Genomic DNA, 14,753 nt, shown 5'->3' on the forward strand with positions numbered 1-14,753 from the left:
CAGCCTGGGCGACAGAACCAGACTCCGTCTCAAAAAAAAAAAAAAAAAGAGAAAGTATGAAAGTAAGAAAATCCATCTATTCTAAAACTGCTAATAACTAAGGACAATGATCTACAAACACATATAACTTATGTAACACCAAACAGGGGTTTTTATCAGTAAAGTTGGAAAGAAAGTACTTACTTTCCTGCTACATGTGCATTTTCAACATAAACAAGTGCAGCTTCTAATCCTTTCAACTGAACCACTGCATTGGAATCAGTGACAAATTTTTTGATCAATCCTAAAAATTTGGACCATTCTGGGCTCTTTTCATCCTTTATTTTCTGGAAGATCTTCAGGGCCTCTTCATACCCACTTAACCTTGCTTTCCACAGCTAAAAGAAAAGTAGTATTTTGAAACAAAACACAGTTTAATGATATTATCATCTACTGTTAATTTGAGCGGGAGGGTGTGAGAGTAAAAATGAATAGCCCACGTCAGGTAATGTGAACAAAGGACCCCATGACTGGAAACAAAAAAAGAGTTTAAGAAATTGGCAGTTTTCAAAAAAGATTAGCTAATAAACTTCTTACAAGTGTTTAGTGTTTATGATACTCTGCCATTCATAATAGGCCATTATAAATGAATCTCACGTTGTATCTAAGAATTAGTTATTACTTCTTTATAATATTGTATTAAAGATGTGACAACTCAAACATGAGAAATCACCCTGATGAAACTGCCCCATCTCCAAAGTATATGCTGTTTTTTGGTTCTATTTTTGTATAATCATTAGGCAGCTTTATATTACACTGTATATTAATTTCAGCCAGTAGATTTCAGATATTTTTACTGAAGTATTCTTTTTTCATTAATTTATGAAACAGGTGTTTAATAAACAAAAATCAATTCAGCTCTGGCCCTTGTGGAGCTTACACTCCAGCAGGAGGGGACATTAAGCTATCTTACAAATAAGTTTAAAATTAACAAAACATTAAGTACTACAAAGGAGAAGCAACTTGGTGCTATGAAAGTATATATTATAAAAGGCTTTGTCTCAGTGTTAAGAAAAATTTTCCTGAGAAACAGTAATTGAGCTGAGCCCTGAAAGACAAATAGGGACTAATCAAGAAAGAGTGGCAAAGGGGGAGAAAGAACATTCCAGAAGGAACAGTATACTCCAAGGCCCTATGGCAGCAGGGAATATGGTATTTCCCACTCCTATAAAGAATGAGAAGGGGAGCATGGTACAAAATAAGATGGAGAGGACTGGAAAAGGCCAGACCATGCAGGACTATGAAGGCCAAAGGAAAGATTCCACTCATTATTCTAAGATCAATGGGAAAGCAATGAAATGATTTGGGGGCAGTTAAATGAGAAGTTAGTTTGTGGGATGATCAAATTTGCATTTACTGTGTTAGGCATTAGTGAAGAATTAGATGTCTATCCTCTACACTATTAGATCAAAGAGACAGAAGGATCAACATATGATTGAAAAACAGAAATAATTTACATGTTATTTGTTTAAATGAAAATGTAATTTGGGACAGGTGCTATGCTCACAGAAAAAACTGTTCCTTCTAAGGAAGGAATGCTGCCTAACCCACTATAAGATGAGTTCATTAGGAAGAAGGCATTACCTATTCTGCAACATTAGAGTGACATATAACATAAATTAGTATCATAGTTGTACATTTACTAATCAATGTAAACCAGATTTATTTATTTTTTTTAATTGGGCAACATCTCATTCTATAAAGTAGAATGAGTGTTCCCTAAACCAGATTTAACATCTCTATTGTTTAAGTTTCAAAAACACATAATAAATGCTCAAAAAATGAAAAAAAAAAGCACCAAATCATACAAGATTGAAAAACTCTTAGCACATATTAACCACTCAAAAATTGGAAAACCTTTAAGATTTATCTATTTTGTCTGCCCCTTTCAGCGAGAAAATACATAATCTACCAAAAAAAAAGCATTATAAATAGTTATGATTCTAAATAAGTTCCAAAATTCGCCCCAAAATTTTTGTTGCAATTTAATGTACTACATACCAACAATTTCTATGCAAATTAGAATAAAAACCAACTAGCTCACTGTTAATCTGGTCTTATTTGAAGAGCTACATGTTGATTTTTGATACAGTATTCAGCCTTGGCTAATTTATTATATAGGATGAAGGAATGGTTCTAGAGGATATAGGGACCATGGCTCCAAATTTCTACTCTACATACGTAGAACTGTATGTATACAACTGTGTAAGTTAGTATATTTTATTCAGTATTTTTAATAATCAACATCCATAAATCTTAAATACTCAAATTCAAAACAAACTTTAAAAGAACTGTCAAGAACATAAAGTGGTTAACCTGAGGACTTTGAGTAGACTACATTTACAAGAAGAAATGAAATTCTAAAATCTACCAGATGGTAGATGTTTGTAGTTTTTAAAATGATTAAAAATAAAAGAAACTAGAGGTATAGTTGGGGAAAAAATAAGATAATCTGAAAGGATGCCCGCCAAATAATGACATGATGTGATAAATTGTCTCTTATTAGCTTAAACTAGAAAATAAAGATTGGTAGATTCTGAGGGTAAATACTGGAATGCAGATTATATACATCAGAGAACCAAAAAATGTTGGATTTCTAAGGTCAAATTCAGAACACATCTCCAAAGAAGAGTCTCTATATAATAAAATGTTAGTAAGTACTTAGGTATCAGAAGTATATTGTACTGTATATAGAAGGAGATGAAAAAACTAGCCAGTTACTAACTTTTTATAGATACCACTTACTTTTCACTTCACTAATATCTTTTCTTGGAATTCTTTCCAGAGACCCAAAAAAATTTTTAGTTGAGCTAGAGAAACCTATTTTCAATGAGAAAAAATAACATATCTAACAAGGCTTCAGTATTTTTGAAACTGCCAATGTTTTCACATGCTTCTAAGTAAGATGATAGTATAATTGCTGACAAAACAAGCCAATGACACTGAAATCGAATTTCAGAAGAGTCTTACCTTGTGTTCACATTTCTGATCAACTGGTAGTTTCAACCACTCACTGTCATCTCCCATTGTGCTTCCAGGTTTTCCTTAGAATTAAGAGTATTTCCTGGTCAGATAAAGGCAGAAACCTACTTAGCAATCAGGCAGTCTCTTAAGACAAAAATAACTTTTCTGAGATTATTATTTTATCATTCATGCAATAACAAGAGTAAAAATCCCATTCTTTGGTCAGATCCCCACTTAATTCAATTAATATAACTTTTTTTTTTTTTTTAAAGTCACTCAAAAGACAGGGCATGGCGGTGGCTCACGCCTGCAATCCCAGCACTTTGGGAGGCCGAGGCGGGCATATCACCTGAGGTCAGGAGTTCAAGACCAGTCTGGTCAACATGGTGAAACCCCGTCTCTACTGAAAATACAAAAATTAGCTGGGTGTGGTGGTGCACACCTGCAGTCCCAGCTACTCGGGAGGCTGAGACAGAAGAATCACTTGAACCTGGTAGGCAGAGGTTGCAGTGAGCCAAAATCATCCCACTGCATTCTAGCCTGGGCAAAGAGTGAAACTCCATCTCAAAAAAATAAATAAAGTCACTCAAAAAATATAAATATAAATATATTCAAGTCTGGGCAACATGGTGAAACCCTGTCTATGCTAAAAATACAAAAATCAGCCAGGTGTAGTGGTGTGTCACTGTAGTCCCAGCTACTCAGGAAGCTGAGGTGGGAGGACTACTTGAGCCCAAGAGACAGAAGTTGCAGTGAGCTGTGATCATGCCACTACACTCCAGCATGGGCAACAGAGCAAGACCCTGTCTCAAAAAAACCAAAAATTTGTTTTTTAAAAAATGATGCTTATATATTTTCACAAATGAGAACTTCTTAGACATAAAAGAAAGCTAGAATAAAACTGAATTGCTGAGCTATCTGGCCTTTTAAAAGTCCAAGAAAAAAGTTTTGGAAAAAGTCATACTTTCACCTAGAATTACTTACAGAAAATAATCAATATGGGGGCCAGGTGCGGTGGCTCACGCCTGTAACCCCAACCACTTTGAGAGGCCAAGGCGGGCAGTTCACAAGGTCAGGATCGAGACCATCCTGGCTAACACAGTGAAACCCCATCTCTACTAAAAACACAAAAAATTAGTCGGGTATGGTGGTGGGTGCCTGTAGTCCCAGCTACTTGGGAGGCTGAGGCAGGAGAATGGCTTGAATCCGGGAGACGGACGGAGCTTGCAGTGAGCCGAGATCGCACCACTGCACTTCAGCCTGGGTGACAGACTCCATCTCAACAAAATAAATAAATAAGTAAATAAAAGAAAACAAAGAAAATAATCAATATGTAAAAGTGTTGATGCTGCCAAGCTCCCTTATTCTGGCAAACATGACTAGTCAATGTTTACATAAACGACTACAAAATTAAATCCCTGAATGAACCTTTATACGTATTCTTTATGTAAACCATTTTTTTTTAAAGTGAGGCTTACAGTCAACATCCTTTTAATAACTTTATGCTACCTATCTTCTTTTTTTTGAGACAGCGTCTCGCTCTGTCGTCCAGGCTGGAGTAGAGGGAACACGATCTTAGCTCACTGCAACCTCCACATCCTGGGCTCATCCTTACACCTCTGCCTCTCGAGTAGCTAGGAGTTGCTGGGACTGCAAGTGTGCACCACTATGCTGAGCTAATTTTGAAATCTGTTGTAGAGACAAGGTCTCATTATATTGCCCAGACTGGTCTCAAACTCCTGGGCTCAAGTGATCCCACTGATCGTGAGCCACCACAACCACCCCTATGCTATAGACAACACCTTTTTCTTATTATAAAAGTAATGTGTGTTAACTGCAGAAAATTTAGTAACTACAGAAAAAACATAAGTATTAAAACAATTTCACCACCACCTAATAACCATGAGGAACACTAAATTATGTATCCACTTGACTCCTTCCAGTTTTTTTTTCAATACACATGTAGTGTATAAATTATATGAAAAAGACAGGCATAATCCTCTTATAACATTTTTCTTATATGATCACAAACATTTTCCCAGGTTTGAGAATATGATGTTTAAAGTCTACATAGCATTCCATTTTACAAATGTACCATAATTACCAACCCTACCACTGGACATTTGTTTTCAATTTTTCTTTTTCATTTTTGAGACAGGGTCTCACTCTGTCACCCAGGCTGGAGTGCAGTGGTGTGATCATAGCTCACTGCAATCTTAACATCCTGGGCTCAAGTGATCCTCCCAACCTTCGCCTCCAGGTTCAAGTGATTCTTTCGCTTTAGTCTCCCGAGTAGCTGGGACTACAGGCACATGTCACCATGCCCAACTAATTTTTTAGTTTTTGTAGAGATGGGGTCTCACTATGTTGCCCAAGCTGGCCAATTTTTCAATACTAAAAATAACATAGAAGAGGTCCTCCTTAATTCTCCATCCCTAGTTCTGGCTTGACACAAAATATGTTTTCAATAAATATTTGTTTACTGAATATATACTCTGATATTATCTATTCTGAATCAGGCACTGTGCAAAGTACTTTTTAAACATGCTAATTCACTTTGTACTAACATCAACTACATGAAAGAAATATATTCTCATTTTACACTAGATTCATAAAGATTAAGTAACCTGCGAAAACAACAAAACTGGTAAGCAATGCAATTAAACTAAGATGCAGTCTATGCTTCTTCCTTTACATCTTCTTCCCTCCCATCGCAAAGAAGAAAATATCCCAGAGAAAGATGGAATTGTAAAAGTTTATTAGGATATGTGGAACTTTCACTAAGACTTTTCTTCAAAATCCCTAGGATTGCCATGAAACAGCAGCAGCATAATTTAAAGGAGTCGAGAGAATCTGCAGGAACTCAAATACAGCAATGATGGGAGACAGAATAGTTGAACAGTCTGGAAAACTGTACGGCGTTATCAGACACACATGCCCTACAACCCAGGAACTCTATTCCTAGGTGTATAGCCTAGAAACTGATGCAAATTACACCAGAAAACCTATATAGTGATAGTCAGAGCAATGTTGTTCATAATAGTCAAAAGCTGGAAACAGTTCACATGTTCATCAAAATGTGCTTTTCAAACTCAGGACCAGTCTTCCCCCACCACCCCGACCAACTGAATACTGGTATGTCTGTAAAATACAATAAAAATTATTATATCTGTGCATTTTTTAAGTTGAATGCCAAATGGTCCAGCTGCTGTGAATGCAAAACGGTCTAGCTGCTGTGTAAAACCATTTGGAAGTTTCTCAAAAAATTAGAGTATCATATAGGGATAAGCAGACTGATCTGGATTTTATAAACAGATATAAGAAGCCAAGTTTTTGGTACACAATAGAGTTTGATGCCTAAAGAGCAAATAAAATTGCCAACAAAGAGAAGCATTAATAAGATTAACCTGAACTATATATAATGCTTGCTGTGGTTTATCTGATCTAGTCCCTACTAAAGACACATATTCAGAAATTTCAATTATTCAGAGCTCTCAGATTTTTATCCCAGTCTAAAATAGAGGCAAAGACAAGGAGGCCAGCTAAAATAAGTATGTTTTACAGAAATATTATAATCATATACCGCTGATCTAAAAATGTCTACCTAAGAGCTCAAATACCATATAGTCCATGTTATTGCTGAAAAGGTTTAGGTGTAATTGTTTATTTGTAGACTAGAGGTTAAGAAATGTTTTCAAGGTTATACATGAAGGCAGAACTTAGAATAAATTCGAAATTGTCTGATTTTTCAGTTTAGTGTTCAAATAAATAACAAATTTCCTATTAAATATGCACTATATCCCATCATAAAAGAGACCCCAAAATCTGTGCATTTTCTCATTAACCAACCAGTTAAAAATAAGGGACAGAGAGATTAAGTCATGAGTAATATTAGAGCTGGGCCTAGAACCTATGTCTCTTACTTCTCAGTCTATCTCTCTTCCCTACAACCCATGGGCCCAAATGTGGTGTCTTTTTAGTTTAAATTCCTGTATTTTGACAATCTATAAGAGTAATTACAGGCCGGGCGCGGTGGCTCAAGCCTGTAATCCCAGCACTTTGGGAGGCCGAGGCGGGTGGATCACGAGGTCAGGAGATCAAGACCATCCTGGCTAACATGGTGAAACCCCGTCTCTACTAAAAAATACAAAAAACTAGCCGGGCGCGGTGGCGGGCGCCTGTAGTCCCAGCTACTCGGGAAGCTGAGGCAGGAGAATGGCGTAAACCCGGGAGGCGGAGCTTGCAGTGAGCTGAGATCCGGCCACTGCACTCCAGCCCAGGCGACAGAGCGAGACTCCGTCTCAAAACAAAACAAAAAAAAAAGCAATGCATACACATGCCCAGAAATCTACTCAAACCATGTCTAGGAAGGACAACTGGATTAAAGAAACATAACAACTATGTAACTGTCGTAGAAAACTTAAGATTTTTATTACTTAACCAAAATCTGACAAAATCCCATCTCTGAGTAGCAGGTGGCAAAAATGACAAGACTTTCCCTCAAATGAAAAAAAACCTCACTGTCTCCAGGTATTTCCCATTAACAAGGACAAGTGTTATCCTCTTGCTGGAGTATTCTGCATTACCAGGCGGCCAGAAATCTGAACTGTTTTCTAGCTGATTATCTCAAACTTTGGTGTGTTTGCTTTCCTAATCTTGGGATGGTGGTGTCCCACAAATTCCTTTAGAGACGGAGAGGGGTAAAGAGCTGTCTCTTTCACACGGTGCTCTTCGTATCAGGAGGAAAGAAGGTTAACTGGACTCTTCCTAAGAGATAATCACTGTCAACATATCCAAAAGGGGTACGGGATACCACCAATATAGGCCTCTGGAGAGACAGAAAGCTAAACCTGCTGTGAATTAGGACAACGTGGAGTTGCTGCTTGCCTGTACCAAGGTAGATGAAAACCTAATGCTTACTCATCCCAAAGCTACCAAGGTCTTCAAATACCGGGGTAAGGATCCAAGGCCCAGAGCAAGAGATCCAGCTCCACCCATTCAGCTCAAATGGGTTATACTCTGGTAAAAGCAAACCTCTCCTCACCCCAAGTAAGAACCAGGTGGGGGCAAAGCCAGGTCGTGGGCAGTGCTCACCCACTGCATACCCAAACAAGCACCCTACGGCTGCTGTCACCACCCAGAAGTAGAGCAGATGCCCTGGCTTTAGCTCACTGCAGCCGGCATTGTTTACGCTCTTTCGCCGCCTTAGCCTCTGATAGGCCAGGAAAAGTCCCCAGTACTGTCCACCAGGACTTGCAGCACGGTCGCAGGATGCTTGCCCCTTGCCTGGGGTTTGACACTTACGCTCCCTGGACAGGGAGAGGTCAGGGGACCTAAGGTCCGAGCAGGATCAGCAGGAATACCCGGCAGGCTGTGGCGGCGGCGGCGGCAGCAGCATTGGTGCTGCGGACCGCTGGGAAACGCCTCCTCCGAGGGCGGGGCCCGGAGCGCCACTGCCAGAGTGCCCGCCCCACCCTCAGTTCCTCTCTCCGCACACACTGAAAGCTTAAAGGGGCCGCAGTGTATCTTCGCCCAGAGGTTTGCAGGCCTCAGGCGCTGCTTCCAGGTCATAGGCTTTCCAAGGCAAGAGGCAAATGATGGACCAACTAGGAAGACTACTGCGGTTCGGTGGACCTCTTTTTGTGGTGGTCTTACACATAATATTCCAGAAACAAAGGAGATAACCAGTTCCCACTATCACAATCCTAATCCCTCCTCCAAGGGTGAAAAAAAAATTACTGCAGGTAACAGCCAAAGCATCAAGGTAAATACACAGCCCCTCATTATATGTAAGCTGCTCACTTCATGAAACTCCTTTGGACTCGAGCAGTTCTTCAAATGGCATCTCAAAGGCCCGGAAAAGAACCTAGAATGCTCCACCTCACCTTTTCACGGAATTCCTTCTTTATGAAACTGGAGGAGGAATCCTGGACAATGATACAAGATGAGCAGGAAGGTAACAGAAGGTGAAATAGAAAAATACCAGCCTGGGCAACAAAGTGAGACCCCATCTCTACAAAAAATTAAAAATTAGCTGGGCATGGTGGTACAAGCCTGTAGTCCCAGCTACTCCGGAGGCTGAGGTGGGAGGATCCCGAGCCCACTACTAGGCTGCAGTGAGCCAGACTGCACCACAACACTCCACCCTGAACAACCGAGTGAAACCTTACCTCTATAAAAGAAAAAAAAAAAGAAAAATAACCTTCCCCTTCTTGTGTGTAAAATGTGATCTTTCAAAAATTGCCCTAAAAGTCAATGTAAATAAATGTACAAGTCTATGTAAGTAATCTTGCATGCCAATACAATTGTAATGTGCAGTCACCTAATGTAATATGAGGAGTTCTTAAGAAAATTGTAGTAGAAACAGCATTAATATTTCAAGGAGTTAAGTCCTAGTCTCTGAGATCTCCAAAGGTTAGCAACTAGTTTTAATTTTCTTTTTGTAGAAAGAGTTTGTCCTGAATCCTAGTTTACAAAGTTTGACTGCATTTTGTGTCGCCCATCATACCAACAGGAAACATATGTGCTTTTTAAGTCCGTATTACACCACCTAATTTAGATGACTCAACACACCTCCCTAAAGCCTTAGGCCGTCACCAGATCAGTACAGGAATCAATGTAGTAAGCTTAAAGACCATTTGTAAGAAACCCAATTTCTCTGGCCGGGCGCGGTGGCTTGAGCCTGTAATCCCAGCACTTTGGGAGGCCGAGATGGGCGGATCACGAGGTTAGGAGATCGAGACCATCCTGGCTAACACGGTGAAACCCCGTCTCTACTAAAAAATACAAAAAACTAGCCGGGCGAGGTGGCGGGCGACTGTAGTCCCAGCTACTCGGGAGGCTGAGACAGGAGAATGGCGTAAACCCGGGAGGCGGAGCTTGCAGTGAGCTGAGATCCGGCCACAGTACTCCAGCCTGGGCGGCAGAGCGAGACCCTGTCTCAAAGAAAAAAAAAAAAAAAGAAACCCAATTTCTCCTATCTCCAACAGGAGTAAAGCAGAAATTTAAGAATCCAAAGAACAGTTATGAAGATTGCTCAACCAGGGAACAGACTCAGGTTACTCTTATTCTGAAGGTTTTAGAGAACCCTAACTTAAAGTTGCCAAGTACCCTTTCATCACTTGGGTGGGGGTGGGGTAGATAAATAAATAAAGTTGCCAAGTAAAAAACTGATTCAGATTTAAAATAGTCTGATTTTTGAACTGCCAAGACAATCTCATTCTAAAATGCATTTAACTGTAAAGAATACCTCTGAATTAGGTAATTAAGACCTTCATTCATTATATTCCCATCAAGCTTAACACTATTCTGCGAGTAATAGTTTGCAGATCAGCCTTTCTCATCAGATTGTGAGTGCCTCAAGGGCAAGGGCTGGAATGTATCTTAATTATCTTTTTCTCCCAATGTGTGATACAAAATAAGTACCCAACAAATATTTATTACAAGAGGTATGACCAACATTTTCTGTTACGTAGCATTCTAGCGACATAGGACTTCAGTTAACCACAATAAACATAGTACAATGAGTGTATGTGTACATGCACACACAAATGGATAAGTGCTGCAAGTCCTGTGCTGTGCTTATGAGTGAATTAAACATTTTAAAAATTAGAGAAAAAATATCTACTAACAGTCACAAAAAAAGCCAAATACTGTACGATCCCACTTTTATGAGGTATGCAAATTCATAAACTCATAGAACCAGAAAGTAGAATGGTAGTAACCAAAGATGGGGTGGGGGTGTACCTCGGGAGGGGGATAGGATAAATATTTAGATACAGAGTTTCATATTAGCAAGATGAGAAAGTTCTGGAGATCTGTTTCATAACAATGTGAATATACTTAACACGATTGAACTGTACACTTAAAAATGGTTGGCCGGGCGCGGTGGCTCAAGCCTGTAATCCCAGCACTTTGGGAGGCCCAGACGGGTGGATCACGAGGTCAGGAGATCGAGACCATCCTGGCTAACACAGTGAAACCCCGTCTCTACTAAAAAATACAAAAAACTAGCCGGGCGAGGTGGCGGGCGCCTGTAGTCCCAGCTACTCGGGAGGCTGAGGCAGGAGAATGGCCTAAACCCGGGAGGCGGAGCTTGCAGTGAGCCGAGATCTGGCCACTGCACTCCAGCCTGGGCGACAGAGTGAGACTCCGCCTCAAAAAAAAAAAAAAAAAAAATGGTTAAGACGGTAAATTTTACACTATTGTTTTTATACCATACACAAAAAATGAGACATTCATTTATATAAAAATTGCTTTGCAAATCTTTAAAGAAAACAAAAGATGATATGGAAGACAGAAGTAACTATATAAATACAATTGACCCTTGAACAACATGGATTTGAACCGCACAGGTTGACTTGCATGTGAATTTTTTTCTGTCCGTCACCCCTAATTCAGCAGGACCAACCCCTCCTCTTCCCCAGCCTATTCAACATGAGGATGATGACAAGGATGAAGACCTTTATGATGATCCACTTCCATTTAATGAATAGTAAATATATTTTCTATTTACTGGGCAATAAAGTGAAACCCTGTCTCTAAAAATAAAAATAAAAAATTATCTGGGCATGGTGGTGCACGCCTGTTAGTCCCAGCAACTCGGGAGGCTAAGGTGGAAGGACTGCCTGAGCCCAGGAAGAGTGAGTCAAGAGGGGACCACAGCACTCCACCCTGAACGATGAAGTGAGAAAAAATATTTTTTCCTCCTTCTGATTTTCTTAACATTTTCTTTTCTCTAGCTTACTTTACTGTAAGAATACAATATATAATACATATAACATACAAAATATGTGTTAAACAACTGTTTATGTTACTAATAAGGCTTCTGGTCAACAGTAGGCTATTAGTAAAGTTTTGGGGGAATCTAAAGTTATATGTGAAGTTCCCACTGCACAGGGGGATCCCTAACCTTGGCATTGCTCAAGGGTCAAATGTGCCAATGTGGAAGAAATCCATTAAGTTTTAAGAAGAAATTTGCAAGACAGTATATGAAGTCTAATTCCTTTTTTGCGCGTGTGTGTGTGTATATATATATGTCTCACATACACATTTACATATGCATTTATGTAAGCTAATAATGACCCCCAAAGAGATCAGGTTGTAATCCCTGGAACTTGTAAATGTTACTTTATTTGGAAAAAGGGTCTTTGCAGATGTGATTAAATTAAGGATCTCGAGATGGGCGGATTACCCTGGATTATCTGGGTGGGTCCTAAAGGCAATCACATATATCATTACGGGCAAGACAGACGGAGATTTGACACAATGGAGAAAGTGATACGAAGAGGGATCGGAGAAAGATTAGAACAGAGTAGAGTAAGATGGCCACAGGCCTAGGAGTGCCAGCAGCCACCAGAAGCTGGAAGAGGCAAGGAACTGATTCTTTCCTAGGGCCTCTGGAGGGAGTGTGGTCCCGCTGACTGACACCCTGATGTAGGTCCATAAGACTCATTTTGGATTTCTGGCCTCCATACTTTGAGAGAACAAATCCTGTTGTTTTAAGCCACCAAGTTTGTGGTCATTTGTTACAGAAGCCATAGAAAACTAGGACAACATTGTACATGTTTGAATGTACATAAACATTTTCTGGAAGGATCTGTAGAAAATTGTTAACCATGGCTACTTCTGAGAGTGTGTCTAAGGGTTAAGCAAAGAAATTTTTTAAAAAAACTTTTACTTTTAACTTTAATACCCATCCATGCCTTCTGATTTTTAATAATGAGCTTCAGCATCTTTTATAATAATTTTATATTTTTTATATTATTAAATATTTTTCATTTACTTTTTCCTTATTTAACTCCCACTTAGATGATAAATAATGCTTTTAAAAGCTTTAAAACTTTAAAATTCCCACTTAGAGCCTTGAAGCTGGATCATCTGCCTATACTCATCCCAAAGGCTACACTTCACTTTCCCTCTTAACATTTTTCTTGTGTGCATGGTATCTCCTTTGAAAGAAGGAACTCAGTCTTATTCATTATCCCAGCATTGAGCACAGTGCTTTGTACTCTAGTGTAAAATTCTAAAATGGCACCATTTCATCAAGTCACAGAAGTCTTTTTGTTTTCTGTTTTTTGAGACGGTATTGCTCCACTGCCTAGGCTGGAGTATGGTGGTGCAATCACCGCTCACTCTAGTCTCAACCTCCCAGCCTCAAGTGAGCCTCCTGCCTTAGCCTCCTGAGTAGCTAGGACTACTGGGGCATGTACCACCACATCTGTCTAATTTTTCAATTTTTTTGTAGAGACAGGGTTTCACTATGTGGCCCAGGCTGGTCTCGAAGTCCCAGGCTCAAGCAATCCTCCTGCCTCAGCCTCCCAAAGAGTTGATATTACAGGCATGAACCACCCAGCCAGAAGTCTTTTTTTTTTTTTTTGAGACGGAGTCTTGCTGTGTCGCCGGGGCTGGAGTGCAGTGGCCGGATCTCAGCTCACTGCAAGCTCCGCCTCCTGGGTTTAGGCCATTCTCCTGCCTCAGCCTCCCGAGTAGCTGGGACTACAGGTGCCCGCCAACTCACCCGGCTAGTTTTTTGTATTTTTTAGCAGAGACGGGGTTTCACCGTGTTAGCCAGGATGGTCTCGATCTCCTGACCTCGTGATCCGCCCGTCTCGGCCTCCCAAAGTGCTGGGATTACAGGGTTGAGCCACCGCGCCCGGCCCAGAAGTCTTAAATATACAATAATTGTATCTTTTTTTTTTTTTTGAGACAGGGTCTTGCTTTGTTACTGAAGCTAGCATGCAGTAGCACCAACACGGCTCACTGCAGCCTCAACTTCCTGAGCTCTGGCAATCCTTCTGCCTCAGCACCTCATATGGCTGGGACCACAGCTATGTGCCATCATGCCCAGCTAACTTTCTTACTTTTTGTAGAGATGGGGTCTCACCATCTTGCCCAGGCTGGTTTTGAACTCCTGGACTCAAGTGAACTGCCTGCCTCAGCCTCCCAAAGTGCTGGGATTACAGGCATGAGCCACCACGCCTGGTCTTATAAAGAAAATTTTGTAGAATGTGTATTTCAAATGTGTTGAGAAAGCAAGATATATTTAATAAAATTCTGAAGTAAACCCTTTTCAAAGTGAAAATAAATCACTCAGTAATATTATTTTGAAATTTTCCAAGATTTTTGCCACTGTTTTCCTAGTTACTTTTTTATTATAAGATCCACTAAAGAGGGTAATTTCATTTTTAGAATCTTTCACTTTGGCAAAGCCATGGCAGTAGAACAGTTGCTTGAAGGAAATCTTACTGCAGAAAGCTCTGCTCTAGATTAAATTTAGTGTAAACCTGGAGTCATGTTGAGCTCTGGAGGTAGACAGATTGAGTTGTAAACCTTGCTCTGCCACAAACCAGCTGATCCTCAGTTTTATCAATCATCATAACAATACCATCTTCATGTTGCTCCCTATTTAAGACACACTTCTTGAGCATATATTATGTGCCAGGCACTATCCTAAGCACTTCACATGTATTTACTCATTTAATCCTTAAAACCCTTAAGTTGATATTATTATCCCTATTTAATAATAAGGCAATTGAGGCAAAGAGGGTAACTTGCCTAACATGACTCAACTAATCATTGTTGTAAAGATTAAATGTTGTACATGTTGGCCGGGCGAGGTGGCTCAAGCCTGTAATCCCAGCACTTTGGGAGGCTGAGATGGGTGGATCACGAGGTCAGGAGATCGAGACCATCCTGGCTAACACGGTGAAACCCCGTCTCTACTAAAAATATAAAAAAAAATTAGCCAG

At 39.9% G+C, this 14,753-nt stretch overlaps 1 protein-coding gene across 1 annotated transcript in view; it reads right to left on the bottom strand.

The window, feature by feature from the left end:
• The window catches only part of CKAP5 (cytoskeleton associated protein 5), a 106,941-nt gene that overhangs the window by 83,174 nt on the left and 9,014 nt on the right, over positions 1–14,753 (bottom strand). Inside the window, exons 2-3 of the mRNA XM_011963557.1 lie at positions 3,010–3,103; positions 184–377 (exon numbers count right to left, since the gene is read on the bottom strand). Of these exons, the coding sequence (XP_011818947.1) occupies positions 184–377; positions 3,010–3,066 (251 nt within the window). The 5' untranslated portion in view covers positions 3,067–3,103. The remainder of the gene's footprint in view (positions 1–183; positions 378–3,009; positions 3,104–14,753) is intronic.

This window comes from Colobus angolensis, unplaced genomic scaffold (assembly GCF_000951035.1).
Source record: "Colobus angolensis palliatus isolate OR3802 unplaced genomic scaffold, Cang.pa_1.0 Scaffold61, whole genome shotgun sequence".
Taxonomy (NCBI): Eukaryota; Metazoa; Chordata; class Mammalia; order Primates; family Cercopithecidae; genus Colobus; species Colobus angolensis.